The sequence below is a fragment of the Thunnus albacares genome, chromosome 16 (assembly GCF_914725855.1).
Source record: "Thunnus albacares chromosome 16, fThuAlb1.1, whole genome shotgun sequence".
NCBI lineage: Eukaryota > Metazoa > Chordata > Actinopteri > Scombriformes > Scombridae > Thunnus > Thunnus albacares.
Window position 1 is genome coordinate 20302127 of NC_058121.1, and position 19586 is coordinate 20321712.

Below are 19586 nucleotides of genomic sequence, written 5' to 3' on the forward strand. Positions count from 1 at the left end.
TGAAGTGGATTTTTACAAACTTGGGCACATTTAATCTGATACTCAAGCTTTAACACTCACTTTTAAAGTAAAATATTTTGACACTGCCGTGCAAGGTTATTTCCCTTGTTCCTACAACAATCTCCTAAATCACATATCATTTCTTTAGGCGTGTTTTGCCATTTTCTAAACTCTGGAAACAAGTAGTTATCTCACCCCACTTGCATACTGTCTCAGAAAAAATGCCACTTGCAGACTGTAGTGAATGGCTGGTGTGGAATGCTGTGTAATAGCAGGATGTCAGTGACTTATCAGTCAAACAGGCTTTATAATATGTTTGTCATGAACTTTTAAGTTGTGACTACAGTCTGTCTGCGCCTGCTGTAAATACACACAAACCCAATCCAGAACTTGATACAAATAAAGGGATTTAATCTTTGCAGCACTGTTACCAACAGCAATGTCAACAAACATCATGGCTTTTCAAACTCCTCTAAGTGGTTTATCTTCAACCCAAACACAATTCCAAGGGCAAAAGCAGCTGATAAGGAAGTTTCAAATGGTCACTGCAGGTCAGGTCACAGGTATTTGCTGTGGGTAGACTGGAAACTGTCACATTACATCAAAGAGCTCCAAGCGACTACAGTATATCTGTATTTTAATTCCACGGTGTCAGTGGGGGAAACCTGGCTGAGAGAAACAGTCGTGTTGCTGTTTGCAATTACATTTTTTGCCTCCATAGACAGAAATGTAGAGACTTCACATACTGCACGGTTGTGCAGACAGCTTGAGAGGAAACTCTGACGGAGAGAAAATTCTTTATATCGTAGCACATTTCCGAAGAGTGCAATTCCAGATTATAGTCATGTTTCACCTTTGTATAGAATATTTATTGAAGCAAATGCATCACTGAGTTGTTATTCAAGACATTTTCTGTGAAAAACAACAATATTGGAATGACTCACTCAAAGACAACAATGATTAATTTCTAATGGATGTACAGTTTAAAAAAAAAAAAAAAAAAAGACCCCAAAAAGTTGTTGTGCTGTGCAAAAAAACATCAACAAAAGCATCTCTAAACCTGCGTTGAGTTTAATCACTTTGATGAACATTTATAGGAATGGTCACATTGCCAGATGATGGCCAGTTTTCTCACTGGCTATACTGGTGCAGCCTCCGATTCACATCAATAAAGTGATAGAACATAAAAACACACGAGCAGACATGAGCGGGATGTTTAACGGCGACATGTATGCTATGTTTTGGGGTGACTTCACACGGAAAAGACAGACAGACAGACAGAGACAGACAGACAAAAAAAAAAAAAAAAAAACAGTCAAACAAAACGAAGACTTGACAGTGAAAGCGAGTTGATTTGGAATGCCATCCCAGAAGATGATACAGTACGGGACAGAAAACACTTGACACTTGAAGCATATGCAAACACAGATCTCGCAAATTTCAGTGACTACGTCATCTGTGCATTCACAATGCCTGTCAGTAGTGCTGCACTGAAGTAAGACGCAAGTAGTCAATTAAAACACACACACACGCACACACACACACACACACACACACACACACGCACACACGCACACACACGCACCTTCCATTGGGACACATCTGGAGCTGCCTTTCAGATAACGGTTACATTTCTCACAAAAATAGATAGCTGAAAAGTTGAGAGACATTTTTTTTTTTTTAAATAAATAAAGCTGTCTGTACATCAGATAAGCGTGGGAGCAGCATCGTCATACATACAGATCTAATTTACAGTGTGTCGCCGTGCTCAGAGATCGTGTCAACACTGATGCACAAGAAAGCACTTGAGTGAGAATGATGGAGAGAGAAAAAAAAAAAAAAAAAAAAAAAAAAAATCACACATGTAGCTCATTAGCTTATAGAAATGTTAAAGACACTGGGCTCAAGTTTTTGAGTGCAGGTGTAAACAGTAAATAAGGCTGAAAAATATTTATAGAAAATAAGTTGTAAAAAATATTCCTTAGTCTTGCTCCCTGGGATTCTTTCCCTGTTAATTTTTTTTTTTTTTTTTTTGGAACATCTGCTTTGCATTTTAAGAGAAAGGTAGAAAATATATCTATACATATACAGTATATCCTTTGGTTAGGGAAAGAACCCAATATTCTATACGCTCCATATTCAAGTAAAAGTGATTAGGAAAAAAGCCGTCAGATAAATACATATGGACAACACATGCTTATGTTACTCCTGTGAAATATTGTATCTCTCTTTGAGGTTTGGGATGCTACCCTAAGGCAGCACTACCAAGTTCGTGATAAATAATATTTACATATATCATTTTTTTTTCCTCTTGTGTACATCATAGCAACTGCTCTGATCAGATTTCTGACTTTTTTATAGGTTTTTTTTTTCTTCCCAAATGCACAAGTAGTAACTCTTGGGGTAAAAAAAAAAAAAAAAAAAAAAAAAATCAGTCCACTTTGCTCTAGGTTGTTTGAATTACAAAGAAACTCCATATTGTTGTTATTATTGCACAAATAAGATACACATTCAATTCAATGTGCACACAAGAATAAGACTCGACGTTAGACCGATGCAGTCACAATAAGTTAGGACGAACGGAAATTCTCTCAACACGCTTCTGTGACAACAGACGAGGAAAGATGATGATGATGATGATGGGGGATTTTCGTCCTCCCCTGCTGTGGGTGAATCTCAAAAACAGGTCAGACCTCTTAAGACTTTGGTTCTGTTGAGTCCACTGGTGTTTGATATGAGATTAGATATGGAGAAGAGGGGGTGGAGGGTCTGGCTCAAAAGGAAAATGAGGGGGAAAAGAAGGGTTATCAGGGGAAAAAAAAAAAAAAAAAAAAGGATGTGGATGGAACTTGGGAGGAGGAAAACAGTGAGTTTTGGGGATAGATATGACAGGAAGGGGGATGATGTGGCTCAGTCCTGAAGCAGGCTCTCCTCGGACATCCACCCCAGCGAGGGAAGAGGCAGTTCGCGTCTGGAGTACTTCAGCTGCAGCAGGTCGCCCACTTCGCTGATGGCCTCCAATGCCTGGCAAAACAACAGGAAGAATGCCATCAATCCGAATCCAATAAGACATTATTTCAAGTCAAACTTAATTAAGATAACCAGACAATAAAAAACCTTGCGGAATACACAAGTGACACAAAGAGGATTGGGTTTGTAGGTGAAATATGGAGTGATAAGCCTTAATCACACTTGGATTTCTACGCACTGAATATGTCAGTGTGGTGAAGGAGAGTGGGCTCTGAAGCAAAAGGTGAACAGGAGGCTCGCTGCATAAACCACAACTGAACAGAAACTCCTCCACTTCTTTCCACAGTAGACTGTATCAGCATTGCAACACTGCAGGGGCACCTGGAAACAATTTACCTTCCTCCTGACCTTTTTTCTGATTCCATGGTTTGAGAAATAGCGAGGGCTGGGTTTTCCAAAGACGGAAAAAGCGGCTCCTCGAAGTGCTCTACAAAGGCAGGCTGATGCCCTTTAAATGGACTATTACAAACGGTGTTGACGTGCTCCTCAGCAAGATGAATGAAGTGTCTTTGGAGAGACAGAGCAGCTCAAATAAAAGTCTCTGTCTGAGCCACGCTGTAATACTTAGAGACAGCTTGGCCTTCCAAGTACTTTTATAATAAAGGAAATATTGAGAGCCCTTATTATTCAACAGGCTTACACACACACATACGTGGACAGACAAACACACACAAAAAAAAAAAACTGACAGCCAGCAGTGAGGCAGGCAGATATAGTCGATCAGCTGCTGAGAAAAGTCTACTGAGAGCACGGATACATGATCATCTGTGGATCCAAAGTTGTATATCACGCTGAGTATAAAATTAAAGACTTCAACAAATAAAGTCTGTTCTGTAACAACATCCTCTTAAATTGGATCCAGTGGTGAAGAAGACAGATTTTGAGTGTCTTTCTCATTACATCTTGGATGATAAGTAGATTGGAAGTTCAATAAAAACATCAAGCTCAGATCATCAGATTTTTTTAAAGAATATCTTGTTCATTTCCCCGAACACTGAAAGAAGTAATTTGGCAAATATGAGCATCATGTTACTAATGACAACAGCCCAGTGAATGCAACTGTGGTGCAAACTGCATTTTTATGATTTTTTGACTTAAGGATTATTGATATAAAAACCTCAATAATGATCAGACCAGACAGCGGTTGGACTTATTGGATGACTTACTGTGTCAAGCATCTCTCTGGTATGGGCAGCCGAGACGCAGAAACGAGCTCTCGACTCGATGATAGGTGTTGCTGGGAAGCCAACAACCACTGTGCCGATATTTCTCTTCAACATCTCCCGACCAAATGCCCTGAAATGCGATGGTAAGATTACTCATACAGCAAAACTTTGCAAGCCTGAAGATGGTTTGACCTCTCCGCCGTTACCACATCTTAGCCGGTGTTTGATGTGTGAAACTGAAATCATAAACAACTTTCCACACATTAAGTCAGATTCTATTTGTGAAAAGACTCAAGAGTAAGAAAGCAGAGTCTTTTTAAGCGGAGCATAAGCCTTTGTCTTACCAAAATCATTCAAGATTCTTCCTATTAAGTCTCTTAATTGTGATGTTAACAGCAATGGACTTTTACTAAAAAAAAAAAATGAAACAATGTGAAAAGGAAACGAATCACATACCCAATTTTGGCAGGCATGTAGAGCATCATGGGTACGACTGGCGAGTCATCGTTGCCGTAAATGATGAAGCCCATGTCACGGAGTTTCCTACGGAAGTAGGTGGTGTTCTCGGACAGCTGTCGGAGGCGATCTGCACCTGGAATGGGAACAGAAAGAGGGGTTTTTCACAAGGTGACTCAAAGCAAGCTTGGCTGGACAGCAGTTAAATTACCATGGTGACTTATGTATAAGACACGTATTAAGACATTTTTCACAATTTTCTGACATTTTATGGACAAAATGATTAATCAGTTAATCAAGAAAATAATCACACACCCATGTTGCACCCACATGGGTGTTTTCAATGATATTGCCTGATTAAACCACAGGATTGTGTAAGCATTTACATACTGTGCTTGACTGACACCTTCCTCACTCTCCTGTTAGTCTATCATTCTCATTAGTACATTAAGCTTAGTGACCTCATGAAATTCCAGCCTGTGCAGAGGTGTAATCAGTCAGAATAAATGAAAACACCTTTAAGCTACAACACTATTTTTAGTGATTATTTATGCCTGTGAGCCTCATAAAAGTGAAACATCAGCTCTTGACCAGAGGCCAAGTGAAAAAAAACAGCACGTACTTCTGCAGAGCCTTTTCTCCACTCATGACTTGTGTATTCTTCTATTTAGCCTGCTTTTAAATTGCAGAACATGCACATCATCTGACAGCTAGAGCCCGAGATAGTCGAGTCTCGTCTACAGCACTTGCCTTTGAACACAAACAGGATTCTTTAAGTTTGAGGTCAAGGGGGCTGAAACTAAACAGGCATCAATCCTCACACGTCAGTCTGATACACACTGTGGATTCACTCTCTGAAGCCTCAGGGCAAGCCTCCAGAGATAGCATCTTACCCAAACAAATAACCGTGGGGTACAATGCGCCAATAGCAACACACATCTGCCTGACTGTGGTGAAAAACAGCGTATAAACACCACGGCTTCAAAGCACCCTGAGACACAACAAAATCCGACATTATATTCATCCAGACACTTTTTATGGCCAAAGATTCCAAAGTTATTCTTAGAAGTGAGTGATCAGCTGGCAAAAAACACAGTAGCATATGATTTTCAGACAGGATCGCTTCTCAAATGGCTTTAGCATTCTTTTCATATTGAAGGAAAGTCCATTTTGATGCGGGCCTGTGCCGGGAACCATGAACAGCCGTCCTTAGCAACTTGAACGCAGCAACAAACTGTTAGCAGGCAGTTCGACTGTCACTTCAACTTCATGTCAGTGTCTGAATCTTCAAAGGCTTGGATTTCAAACAGTGACAGGACTGCAACCAATCAGACTGCCATTGTTAGTCTTCTACAAAGAAAACTTGTCAGGCTAGGATATGTTGCAAGGTCAGCCAGTCTGGCCCTCTCTTCTCAGGGAGATGATTTAGTGACAGAGTTGACGACGCTGTGGAAAGGCCAAACTATAAAGGCTGCTCCTGACCGCTGAACCAGATTCAGGTGTTTATTCCTGTACGTAATGTTGAAATGACTGAGGGGGTAAGGAAATCTGATCTATCGGCGTTTTAAAAGGAGACTGCATCAATCAAGCCCCATAAAGAGTTGAAGAGGCGCCGCCCTGCAAGAAAAACAAGTCTTAGTGACCTGTTTGTGTGTGTAGGAGATGAGTCCAGCAGAGTTTGATCTGCGCAGATCTCTGACCCTCAGCACCATGCTGCTTTGTACCCAGCGTGAAGGCAAAAGAGCACACATACAAGAAGAAACATACATCTGAAAGCCATAAAGGGGAGTGTAGTAGAGTCAGCATACCGCCACTTCAAGAACTTCCATCAGACTGAGCTGAATCACAGAGAAGCAGGGAAACTCACCAGCCATCAGTTCTTAAAAAATGCACATACTGAAACATAAAAGACTGAGAAGACTCAATACTCTGTTGGTATAACCTCACCTTATCAGATTCTGTAGTGGGAAAAAAAACAAACATCACCTGCAATCTTTAAGCAGCTCTTCAGCAAAAGAGATGCATAAAATGTCTCAAAATATCAGGTAGTAAACAACATTTACCCCAAATAATACATAAGTAACAACAGGAAAAGCCCACTGTCACTGCTGACATTTTAGAAAAACAAAGGTTCAAAAACTGACCTGACTATTACTAAATTCTTGCAAATAATATGGTGCGATTGTAAATGGATGAAGGGCATTGACCCATGTGGCATTTACATCATATCTAGAATTGGTTTCCACATGTCATATAGTTTGATAAGACAGTCAAACACACCTTTATTTACTGGTAAATAATTGCTAGTTGGCCATGATATCAGTAGGCAGGCACTTGGCTAAGAATGAAACATTTACAAGATAAACAAGCGCACTCAGTGTGAAAGAGTCAAAGTACAAAAGGTGGTAAAATTGATGAGTTGAAATAATAATAATAAAAAAAAAAGAATGCCACAGAAACTGCTCCAGTCCTCAGCTACAAATATCAGGTTTACAGATATCCATGGTTTTATGCTGCCATCTTGTGGCCACTGATGGAAGGTAACGTCAAATACCAAGACACAATAAATTCTCAAATCAGACTGAAAAAACATGAGTGGAAAAACTGGAAACACCAAGCACTAGCTTCAATTTGGCATGCTGCGCTAAGCCGAATATTCATTTTACACTTCCACTTGCTCTGTGTATCTTGCCCACCCAAAAGGTCTCAGCATACAATGTGGGTGCACCAGCAACAAAATGGTAACCATCATAAAAAGATAATGTCCGACAACTACCTGTCATAGAGAGCCACAACAAATTTTAATGAAAGCTGCTGAAAGTGTCCTCTCTACTCATTTCACAACCCTGCTGCCAATGCAAAGATGCACTTTAAGTGACTGGTTTCGTTTTCTGGCACCTACCCAGTGTGGTCCCATCCTCTCCCATGATGATCTTCATAGAGGTGATTATTTGCTGGGCCACAGGTGAGGACATGGAGGTGGCGTACAGGGCGCTGTGAGAGTGGCGCCGCAGGTAGTCGATCAGCTCCTGACAGAGAAATTACATTAAAATTGTTTTTATTTGCACAAACACACTGATGCCAACAAAATACAGCTGTACAGTAGAAGATAGAATAGATTATAAAGAGGTGAGACGATTGTTGCGACGTAGCAAGCAGTGTTGGATCAAATCACCAGGTATTAATACAGTTTTGACTGAGATACATTAGAAATAAATTAAATTGAGATATAAACCCTGTCAGATAGTCCTCATAGGAATATTTACAGATATTCCTATATTTACACATAGGAAATTACAGTTCAGAAACTGTTTCACCAGTTTATAGTCATTCCTTGTGTATATTTCTGAAGATTGTTGTGTTGTTATTTAGTGCAAATACATTGACAGCCATTAAGCCAGAGTCAAATTCCTTCCATATGTAAACATACTTGGCCATTAAAGATGATTCTGAGTATTACACATGGCTTAAAATGATAAACAAATTGAAGGTAGGAGAAAAAAAAAAAAAAAAAAATTTGCCTCTATTTTGTTTCAGTAAAAAACATCTTTTCATAATTGATGGATGGATAATGGTATCCAAATTATAGAAGTGTGTTATTAAGGTTATGGGTTACTGATGTTACATCATTTAAAATCATTCCTTATACAGGAGGAAATGTAACAGGATAAATAAGCGACTTTTGAAATATATTGAACTGAAATTTTGAAGGTGTAGCAGAGAGGTTTCTTCATTTTCAAGGTAACAAATCCTCAGTCGTTATGCCATCATCTGGGCACTTTCCAGTCCAATATTTTTCAAATTTAACAGCACAGTGGAAAAATCTCTGTATGTTCAAGCCAGTTATTTCTGTTTTGATGTATTGCTAAATATGTTGTTTCATCTTGTGTGAATAAGCTAGTTCCTTTGTCTGATTTCCTTAAGCCAGGCCAACTGAAGTGGCACAAAATTACAGACTTGTTTGCAGCTCTACCCTGAGGGGAACTGGCAGCTTACACTTACACTCAATCAATTCCATTTCAGGAAAACAGGAAGCTAAATTTCCCATTGCCGGTAAATGGTGTTGACCATTATCATGACTGAATGACACACAACAGGCGGTGTCTTAACAATCAGGGATTAGCTAAGGTCCAAAAAGAGAAGGATGACTAAATGCTCCAGATATTTTAAGCATTAGGTTTCCAAATTTCCACGCCTCGAGAGAAGACGTCATTTTCTCTGTCTCAACTCACAGCTTGAGTTTTTGCCTTTGCGTATCCACTAACCTTTTTGCCTCCGATGTATCCACCGGCAGCACCGAAGCTCTTCGTGAACGTTCCCATCATGATGTCTATATCTTTGGGATCCAGGCCAAAGTAGTCCACCACTCCTTTGCCATTAGGCCCCAGGGCTCCGATACTGTGGGCTTCATCCAGGTAGAGGTACGCCTTGTAGCGCTTCTTCAGAGCAATGACCTCTGGCAGACGTACGATGGACCCCTCCATACTTCGGGATAAGAAAATGATGAACAAATTTAGAAAGGTCCCACAACTCAATAGTGTCGCAGACATCATAGACGTAATAGATAAGGAGTTTCTCTGCATGTGATAGACTACCTGATAACTACAATCCAACTCTAACAGAAGCAAACTGTTGTAATCTGAGGGAACATGTGACCCTATAGACAACGGCCTAACCTTTGCTTAGATGTGCATGTGTGTGTGTGCGCTGTCTATTTTAGCTGTTGAAGCGTTTGCTTTAGAAATCCTGGTGGAAATGAGACTCCATTAACATTGCATTAGTAAAGGACATTGATTAAGTCAGGCAGTTTCTCTGAGAACTTTATTGATCAACAGGATTGATTGCCTATATACTAAGTACACTCGAAAGAACAAGGAATACATTATGCTTAAATGAGAGCAGGCACACCTCTAAACTGCCATTATTTTTTATATTCAGACACCATAAAATCAGGCAGCGTTTTCATCAGAGGGAACTGAACTGGGAATTGTGAAATTGGTTTTCACATTTTGTCCCATGAGGAGATGCCTTTGTAGAGTATTTTTTATGCAAAGTCAGCAGGTGAGTGTAGCATTAACTCAAATTGATATAGAGAAATGTTCTTACATTGAACTCGAATCTGCTGAAATATTGTTTCAGTTATCTTGTAAAAGTGCTTCACTGTTTTACTGCAAATGGGTTTGCTGCTACAGTAAAGATGGGGCCATGTTCACATCATAAAAACAGCCTTGAGGACCTATGGCAGGCTTAGTAAATCAATACCTTTGCACTGTGACACCATAATGTCTTAAACCAGTAGCAGTTCTACAGGAAGAATTTAGAAAAATGCTTTACACTACTATCTATTTGAAAAGTGTTATTTTGCCCTTTTGCAAATGTACAAATAAAATGATTGCCAATCACTCTAAATTAAGATTAACCCAGAAAATTGTAGGTGTCAAGTAATTGGCAGTAAACAGTGTAATGTGATAGAGTAGTGTTATGAAAACACTCACTGTGAAATAACAGTAAAACAGAAATAGAACCCATTTAGCTTAATTTTTAACGAGTGGATTGTCTAGCTCAGGCAATTTTCAAGCCTGTATGTTTGTATGAGTGTGCTGTACATGTGTGAGAGAATGATTATGATGTGTACCTGTAAATGCCCTCCACCACAATGAGAATTTTCTTCCAGGGCCGATGGGTTCTCGGCTGCCCGTGTACAATAGCATCTCTCAGGAGCTTCTCCAGGCTTTGCATGTCTACAATACAGAGGGGTATTAGGTAAAACAAGCTGCAGCTTTAAGTTTATATTGAACAAATGGTACAAAGAGATTTTTTTGATCCGAAGTTTATCTAAGACTTCATTCAACTTAAGTAATGAAAGAGCATCCTTTAATTAATCGATCTGTATCAATAGTTTATGATCACAACCCTTTGAAGCATTGAGAACTTTTCCTTGCCTGGTCCCTGCTTGTTTACTTTGAGTTGGATTATGATCCTTTTTGTGACTGTGTGTGTGTGTCTGCCTTTTATTACATAACTGTGATTTAACAGGGTAAATACAAAAATGATGAAGTAGTAGTGAAGTAAATGTAGTGCTATAAAAGTACAGTAAAGAACAAGTATAGTAGACAACTTGCATTAAGTGAAGTAACTTGCTGCAAAACACACCCATGTTAAATGTATTTAGTTTCATGTTGTGTAAAGCAGATTAAAGCTCACTCCTGTCTGACAGCGTTGAAAGATCCAATTTAGACACTCTTAATCATCCATGTTCTCTGGTTGGTGCATGCTTTGGTTGTGCCTTTGGTTACAATTCTCTCTGCCTGTTCTTAAATAAGATTGTAGTTACAGAAGGTCACCCACTGTTGTGTTTGAAGACCCGAATAGTTGAGCCAGACAGGCGGGCGCCCAGCACGAGAGATGCGTGATTCAGCTCGTCACTCAGGATAAGACAACCCTAAAACAAGAAACAGAAAAAACAGATGTTCTTTTAAAACTAATGAGAGAGAGTGTTTTTTTTTTTTTTTAACGTAAGGAGAAAAGCATTCCCTAATGAGACAAATACTATTGGGTGAAGAATATTCAAGTTAACAACCCTCTTTGGAGGGTTTGCTTGCAAAACTATAAAAAAACCCAGGATTTCACATGCTGGCTTTTTTTGTAGTGTTGAGCAATGACTGTGCACGCCTTCTTTGAGGGATAATAGTATTTGCAAAGACTGAATTGTCTGGATCATACCTGGCTTATTCAAGTTGTTCACTTAATACAGTAACTGTGACCATGTACAGTATTGTTTTCTATGATGATTAAAAAAGGCACCCATAACATTGTGTGACATCTGTACAGACTGTGAAAACAATAAATTAAGACTTAGATTATTTAAAGCGATAACAAACTATTAATAACAAATAATACAGAATCATAACCAGGTTTCTCTCAATCTGAGTACAATCTTGCCTGTGTTATCAATAAAAGTTTCATATCCATATGCACTGATTGTATCCGGGCAACTTTAGTAAGTAGTGCGTGTTAGCCACTAACAAGTCATATAATTCATATGACCTACATATTTATCTGGTAATCACACCTCTTTTGGCGCTGGTTAATGAAACAGTCTGAGATAAAATAGGTTTTCAGGCAAAGATATTTCCTGGATGGGAATTAGTTTTATTAAATCATAAATGCTGCTGACATGTTATCTAGTTTAGAAGGTCAGCACACCCAAACATTAGCACAGGTCAAATCGTATCCTCTGGTCAATGAATAAATGAGTTTATTACACAACACACAATTATGCCATCACATAAAAGGTGAGAGCTAGAAGAAAAGTGACCAACTTAGTCCAGAATTTACGAGCCCTTGTGACAAGGGCGGTGACTCAAATCTGTCTTATTGTAAGTTTCAATTTCGTGTTCTGTCAATCTGCTTTTTTGGTTTTCACACATATGGTTTTCAGGAAACGTGTTCTAAACTCAAACAGGACACGCCTGTCAGTTCCAGTGTCTACTTCCTGTTCAAACACTATTCTAGAGACCTTGGCTATAGAAGTAAAGAGCAAGCAAGGACGCAAGTAAAGATTTGTGCGAGTCACTTGGGGTTAAAACAACAGCGGCAGGGATTTATCATATATCAAGCACCAACTCCTACACTCAAGAGTGTTTTGAAAGCTTCAGCCGGAAAATAGTGTGTTATGGGACAGTCTGAACTCTTCAAGCTTGGCTGTACAACTGAACATGTAGCTTGTTTTCATTTATGCAGGAAATAGTGTTTTATCTTAACAGTTCAATTGTTTATGGCACTTAACATTACAGTATGGGTACAAAGCTCATTGTGGCTATATAAACACTGAATTGTTTTAACTGATTAAATCAAGAGGGATATAATGTTCAGGGGAGAATGAAAAAAAACAAGGAAGTGAATGAAATTCCATACCTTCCCGGTGAGAGCAGGAATGTTCATGGAATTTGTTGCGAAACCCATGCCGAAAGCCATAGATGACTCAACGCCAAGGAACCTGGCAACCAACTGCTCCAGTTCCTCGTGGATGTCCAAGTTCCCTAGAAACAACAATAGTATATACGGCTTTTCATCAGTGTGCCGTTACGCATGTACAGACATGCTTCAGTCTACAGCTGCGACTATAAGTCAACTGAAAGTCATATGTAGAAAACTTTGGATAATCACTTTATCGTTTTAGTCGTTTTTCAAACAAAAATTCCAAACATTTGCTTGTTCCAGCTTCTCAGATATGAGGATTTTCTGCTTGTTTGTATCATATATGATAGTAAATTGATTTTTGGGGGGGGGGGGGGTTTTGGTGTGTTGGTTGGATAAAACAAGCAATTGAAGGAAATCACTTTAGGCTCTGTGAAGTTGTGATAGGAATTTTTCCATTTCTTTTTGAATTTTCATAGGCAACATAATTAAATTGAGAAAATAGTGGGCATAAGTGTTAGTTGCCTCCCTATTTCAGTGCAACACTCATTTTGAAACACCTGCTATATGTTAAGTGATAACAGTGAGGTCATTTCACTCTTGTTAAGCTAAACCCACAAACTCTCGCTATGAGTTACTTCGAGTTTGTTTTCCTCTTTTGCAAAAGATAAAAAGATTAAATGTGATAAATTAAACAGTAGCTGCCCAGGTCAAAAGGAGAATGTATCAAACTAGGCGCTGATCTGAAAAGGACTTGAACTTCAAAGCTTTCACAAAACATCACTATATTTCATACTCAGTCTTTTAGTCCTTCAAATCCACTTAAGCCTTGTATCCTGAAAGAGCACCAAACAAAAGAAGGAGCAGCTGTTAAAGTGCCTTCTGAGGTTTTCAGGAAGTCCGTTTGATTCATGGATTGAGAACTCATTTTTTTCTAATGAAAGCTCTCTCGGGGGATGATAAATCAAGAAAGCTTCTTAACAATCTGATTTTTTTCCCCCCTTTTATCCTTACCCATCTCACAGCGAGTACTGCCCACTCCGACTCCATACTTCTGTGTGGCCTCAATGGCAGCATCGGCACAAGCCCCTGTGTTCTCCGCAAAGCCGAGGTAGTTGTATGAGCCCATGTTGATGACGTCCCGCACAACTTTGCCTGTATGCCTGAGAGAGAGAGAGAGAGAGAGAGAGAGAGAGAGAGAGAGAGAGAGAGAGAGACAGTGAGAGTCAAAAACAGAGAATTGGTACGCTGGCTCTAGGTTAATAAGAAATAATTGCCTTCAACATGTAGGCCTTTCCGCCCTGGTTGCTTGGCAACCATTTCCTGCTCAATGTTGTCCTTTAATAGCCACAGTTATCAGGCACTGTGATGATATACTGTTTTATTGTCGCAAGGGAGTTCAGCTGTTAGACGTCAGCACAGACCACAAAAAAACAAAGTGCATATCACACATACCAACTAGATAAATATAGAAATATGACACAATGTGCACCGTTATCAGTACAGTTTGTCTGCACTCCCTCTGTGTGTTTTGTCTATGGACGTGTATATTACTCTATGTTTGGGCTTTTAAATGTCAGAAAACTCAAAGCTATTCTTGTGGATCAGTGGTCAGAAGTGCTCAGTTTCCTTTAGACAACAAGAAGGAATAAAATGACAGTAAAAGTATGGGACAATAAAATATATTCCATTTATTTCAATTTAGTTCTGTCTCAGTTGCATTCATGCTAGATTATATTCACAAACTTTTGTGACTGCTTGCTTAGGATTGCTTTTTTTGTCAAAGTTTTTCAATACTCTGCTTTAGTAATGCTGTATAGTGTTTCTGTTCAGTGCCATGTGACAGATAATAGTGTCATATCTTATATCTCTCTCCCTATCAGAAATACAAGGTCAATGACCATAAATGCAAATCAATGAACTTCCTGGTGAACTAAGGATCAGAAGCGCAAAAACACACACCTCTGAGGGATTAATAGCCTTCAATGACAGTGCCTTAATTCGAATATAACACTGAGCAAGCTGCACATACAAGACACTGAAAAACAAACGCTCACAACCACAGGGCCGCGACTTACTCGAAGGTCCAGTTGTAGTCGTGGGAAACTCTCTCCACCAGGTCCATCTTGGCACCGGGGACACTGCAGATGGGTCGGTTCCAGTTGTCTCGGATCCTCATGTACAAGTTCCTGGTGTAAAAGTTCTCAAAGTCCTGATATAGGGGGACAAAATCCTGCAGAGGAAAAGAACAACGTCTATAAGGGCCCGCATAGGAAATGGGAGCAATAGAGAGATGATAGTTAATTTCTATCAGCTATGTGGTAGGAGGGAAAGTTGATCACGGTTCTGTTCTAGGATCAGATATCCAAAATTGAAGTAAAGCCCTATCTTGCAATTTCTTTTCAAACAAAACTATTTCAAAGGACTGCGGAGGGCGTGAAGTGACTATGGCAATGGCTTAGCTTTCAGTTTATTTTTCCATCAACTTTTGTATTCAAAAAGTTGAAATGTAAACACAGCTTTTACCTTCTGCTCCTCCCTCTCCCGGGCCACGTGGCATTTCTCGATGTTCCAGTGGCGAAGGAAGTCTCGGAGGTAGCCAAAGATGGTGAGAATGCCGTAACCCATGTAGGTGAGCACGGCCACCAGTAGAGGAGTCTCCTCAAACGATTCCACATAGGGCTTCTTGTACAGACTGGAGTTATATGGGACATTTTGGTTCTGTGGGACAAATAAAGTAAAAAAAGATGTTAGAATTTAAAGTCTCTTTAAAATTAACAGGTAACAGTTCGTAATATTGTGCTGTCGATGTGGCATACAGACAGAGAATATGGATTTTTTTTTCAGAATTACAAATCACAGTTCACTGCACTTTAAAAGTCTTCGTCAGAGTTTAACCAAAGACCAAGTTTTAGAAACACTGCTAAGCCTAAGGCACAGATTTAAGATTTATGTTAAAAAAAAGCCATTCCTAGAGCCGGCTATTTCTCCTCTAAAAAGGTAATGCTTTACCAACGCTTCAGGTCTGTTTACTCATTAAATCTGACACACCAGGCAGTCCAATAAATTGCAACAGAAAGCAGACCAGACCAATCCAGTATAAGCTGGGCACACACTAGACGACAGCTGGGCTGATTTGCTAAACTTGTGTTTTACTTGGAAAGAGAGTTAGGTAGGAACCTAATAAAGGCTACAATAAGCACATTTATTCATGAAACCCAACGACGCCTGTGTCCCCACAGACCAGTGAGCAATAAAATGGAAATCAACCCAGGGTTCTAATTCATTGAGTTTTATGAATAGCAATATTGATTTAGGATTATGGGACCATATAAACATGGTCACACATTGGAGGAGCTCAACAAAACTCTGTGCGAGCCCAGGTCTCTTTAAATGTTAAGCTGATAATCTATAGGCTATCAAAAACAACAACAACAAACAAAATACTAGCATCATTTTTCACAGGACTGCAGACTGGCTGTCTACAAAACCAACACTAAACAAATGAGGGTGGTCACTCATTACAAACTGTAACCGGCAGCTTAGCAACCATACCTCATGTGACCAGTCATGCTTCTCCAAGAAATACCTCTGAGCCAGGGAACAGGAGAGCACTGCAGTGTGTGTGTGTGTGTGTGTGTGTGTGTGTGTATTTGTGTGTGTTTAAAGCCAGTCAAACAGGTCCTTCCCTCTAAAGAGCCAGGAAAATACATTCAAAGCCCAGCAGTCCACACTGTCACTAAACTGAGACCTCTATGGAGCACAAAAACACATTCACATCCAATCACCGCTCAAAAGAGACTGTCGCATACTAATGTCAACCACAGCAGCTAAATCCAGTTCAGCTGACGTCATATTTGCTTAATTTTTCTACCTGGAGACAAACACGGACTGAAAAGAGGAAGGCCTGTGCCAGCGACTGTCCTGAGGCCAGCATCCGACCAACACATTTGGAGAAAATCTGCTCTTTCACACGCTTGCTCGGAAGCTGAACAGACAATGATCATGTAACAATGCAGACCCAACAAGAAAAGCTTGCACATGGTGTGCACGATGTTTTACATTAGGCCTAAAAGAGAGTAAACAACAGCGTAAATCCTCTCCCCGCTCATTGCCAATTCCATGCACAGCTCATCTTTACTGAGCCATTATTGACACTATGATCCCAGCTGAAAGCTGTTACTGAGATCGTTTACTCCTGCCTGCTCATAAAAATCCTGCTTCTAACCATTTTCCTATATCCTCCATATAGGAATTATGGTTGGTTCGATAAAGTGAGGTCAATTATTCAGCCGGGGACCTGACCTAGGAGGAAATGTATTACTGGTCTGTGACTGAGACCAAGGCTCACTGTAAAGTGGTTTAAATACTGTACTTGTCCTGTGGGGAGACACAGTTCACAGAGTTCATCCACTCTCTGATTTCTCCTGCATTCACAGGCCTATGTCCAGCTATTTCAGTTGCCTTGTCAAGAGCCAGCAGAACTGGCAGATATCGTGATGCCACTTTTTGAAATCAGAATCCCAGTATTAGAGTATTACTAAATACATTTTGTCTAAATACACTGACATATTAGTCAAGTTCATCTGCCTCCACTCAAGTTATACAACAATCATCCATGGAAAAATGTAAATGTTTAAATTAATTAGCGCTCTGAACACTTAATTTTAGTATTTAGGAAATTCAGTGCTAGCTATTCCCTGGTACAAACCAGTGTCAGCCTGGTATCTGATGCCATTATCTGTATTAATACAATCTGAAGCTCTCTCTCTTTACATCTGGCAGGATGAAGAAATTATGTGCATAAGGATCTAATTGGTATGACAACTACGGCATCTGGATCTCATTGTGTAAATCCACAATATGACTAAATCAGCAGCGCTGTCAAAAGTCTGGAATTTGTTTTGTTTTTTTTTTTACATGAAAAAGCTAGAGTATTTCTCTCACTGTATACAACACAGTGTGTGTTTGTGATTTTAAGATTTTCCCGAATGATTCTGTATGAACCCAAACAACTGAAACAAAAAAAAACAAAGGCATGAATGTCAACCTCCACCACTACACACAGACACACACACACTCTCTTGTGTTTTCAGTTCTTTTCATTCCACCCTAGGAAGGACCACACCCTTCACAGCCTGGAGACATTCCTCTCCTGCTGAAGTGTCATGTGGAACCAGGCCCGCTCTTGCTCTCCTCTCTCTGGAGACGGACAGGCAGCTTCTGTGGTAAATAACAAAACAGGGCCCTGGTCTTCTTCAGACAAGAGTCAGTGTAAACAGAGACCGGTCTACCTTCACCCCACACACACTCTCTCACACACACACACATACATGAGCACAGAAACAACAGGGTGTAAGGTTACAAAAAAGCCACCACTACAATCCTCCCTGATCAGGTGGCATGCATCACTATACAAGAAGTTTGAAAGGTACAATTAAGTGCAGCTTTAATACCAGCAAACTCCTGATAAGAGGCTAAAATTGCCTTTTAAAAATAGATTAAAATATGAATGATGATAAAGTATTTTTAAAAACCACGTGAGAGGATAAACTAAGAACTAGAAGTTACATTCTGGGGAGTAATTGATAACAGCTAGCTAGAAATATGTTGCATTAGGACAGAACAAGGTACGTTTGGCATAGGCTGCTATAATTAGTTATTTAAGCCAAACTAATTATATTAACTAATTATATTAACGTTACACTGTTTAGTTGTGAGATGACGTGATGCTGCCGTCATCTGACACTTTCGCCTGCCTGTAAATAAAACGAATACAGCAGAGCAAGCAATTCGTGGCCTCACTATGAACACGACAAAAGACGAATAATGTGCAGCATGACATTGTTGTTTTAATTCAAACTAGTTCCGCTACTTCACGCCGAACACAGCGTCGCTTGTTTACGGCGCTCCCCCCGTTGAGCCGTTGACGGTTGGGGCCTTACCTTCTCCCGGGGGCGACGGTACTTGTGTGGCTGTTGAAACAGGCAGTGGTTCTTCACGATGCCATTTTTGCTCGATTTTTTACCACTCGAGGTCCGGTGACAGGCGTCTCCGTTTAGCAGCTTGTTCGCGGAGCTTTCCGTCATCTCTAACGACCAACTGTTACTGGATATTTCAGATTTCAGGCGGCCCAACTTGTGTAACGTTAATCGTGAAGTCATGTATGAGCTCAAGAAGAAGACAGATTATCCCCGCCCCCTCACTAATTTCATTGGCCAATGGTGTTGTCCCGTACAAAGATCGTCTATATACAGACAATTGATAACTCTCACAGACACACCTCTCACTAGTTAGCAAAAATAGTAGAGTGGCAGGGATAAACCATTAAATTGTGAGGTCATCCACTTGATATTAGGTGGGGTGAAATGTTGTAAATTGTACAGTAAGTTTATTTAGTCACTGTTACTGAAATGAACATGATCTGCTCAATGAGTAACTACAGAGACACTCCCACTCCCCTCAAAAAAAAGTGTTTTTCTTCTCGCTTCTTCTGTTGGACATTTTACTTTTATTGTGCAGAATGACAGAGTTTGACACTAGAAGGCTGTTTTCACCATTAATCTGCTGGAGGAGGAAAAGTTTGTCTGCGCTCACCATTAATCTGAGTTCAAGGCGTGTACCTATACAATCATGATTTGTGACATCACCTATTTTTATACAGTCTATGGACATCACAGATAGTTTGGAGCCATTTCATAGGGTAGAAGGAGTAGTTGACATTTTAAAAATTTTAATGACGGAATTGTCTCTATTTGTGAGAAAAAAGCAAGTTTTTCGTGACAATGATTCAAAAATGATGCACTTGTATGACGATGTTTGTGGCACATTAATGTAGGAACAGTGTGAGAACTCTTACCCTATTTCTCAACTCTCTGCTAGACGTCACAGTCTCTCCGGCGTGGGTCGTCCTGAAGCCCAACCCGTGGAAATAACCCATAATAACCTTTGCTTGGGCGTGAACTGAATACCCGTTTCTAGTGACTCAGTTTCTCACCTGGGCTTGGGAGCTGC

At 39.9% G+C, this 19586-nt stretch overlaps 1 protein-coding gene across 1 annotated transcript; it reads right to left on the reverse strand.

Annotated features, from left to right (window-relative positions):
• Positions 1 to 390: 390 nt before the first annotated feature.
• sptlc2b (serine palmitoyltransferase, long chain base subunit 2b) lies at positions 391 to 18763 on the reverse strand. The gene is made up of 12 exons (XM_044329402.1): positions 18518 to 18763; positions 15099 to 15293; positions 14651 to 14805; positions 13587 to 13735; positions 12570 to 12694; positions 11001 to 11094; positions 10288 to 10393; positions 8918 to 9137; positions 7555 to 7681; positions 4653 to 4788; positions 4197 to 4326; positions 391 to 3024 (listed from the first exon to the last, which is right to left on the reverse strand). Exons 1-12 carry the CDS (start codon positions 18734 to 18736, stop codon positions 2911 to 2913), a joined length of 1770 nt encoding a protein of 589 aa, XP_044185337.1. The 5' UTR covers positions 18737 to 18763; the 3' UTR covers positions 391 to 2910.
• Between the last annotated feature and the right edge of the window lie 823 nt (positions 18764 to 19586).

Excerpts from the sequence above, each read along its gene's own strand:
- sptlc2b (XM_044329402.1), bottom strand. The coding sequence starts at position 18,736 with ATGACTTCACGATTAACGTTACACAAGTTGGGCCGCCTGAAATCTGAA. Across the intron at positions 13,736-14,650 it reads GACTACAACTGGACCTTCGA|GCATACAGGCAAAGTTGTGC; the intron begins GTAAGTCGCGGC and ends TCTCTCTCTCAG. Across the intron at positions 3,025-4,196 it reads CCAGAGAGATGCTTGACACA|GCATTGGAGGCCATCAGCGA; the intron begins GTAAGTCATCCA and ends TTGTTTTGCCAG.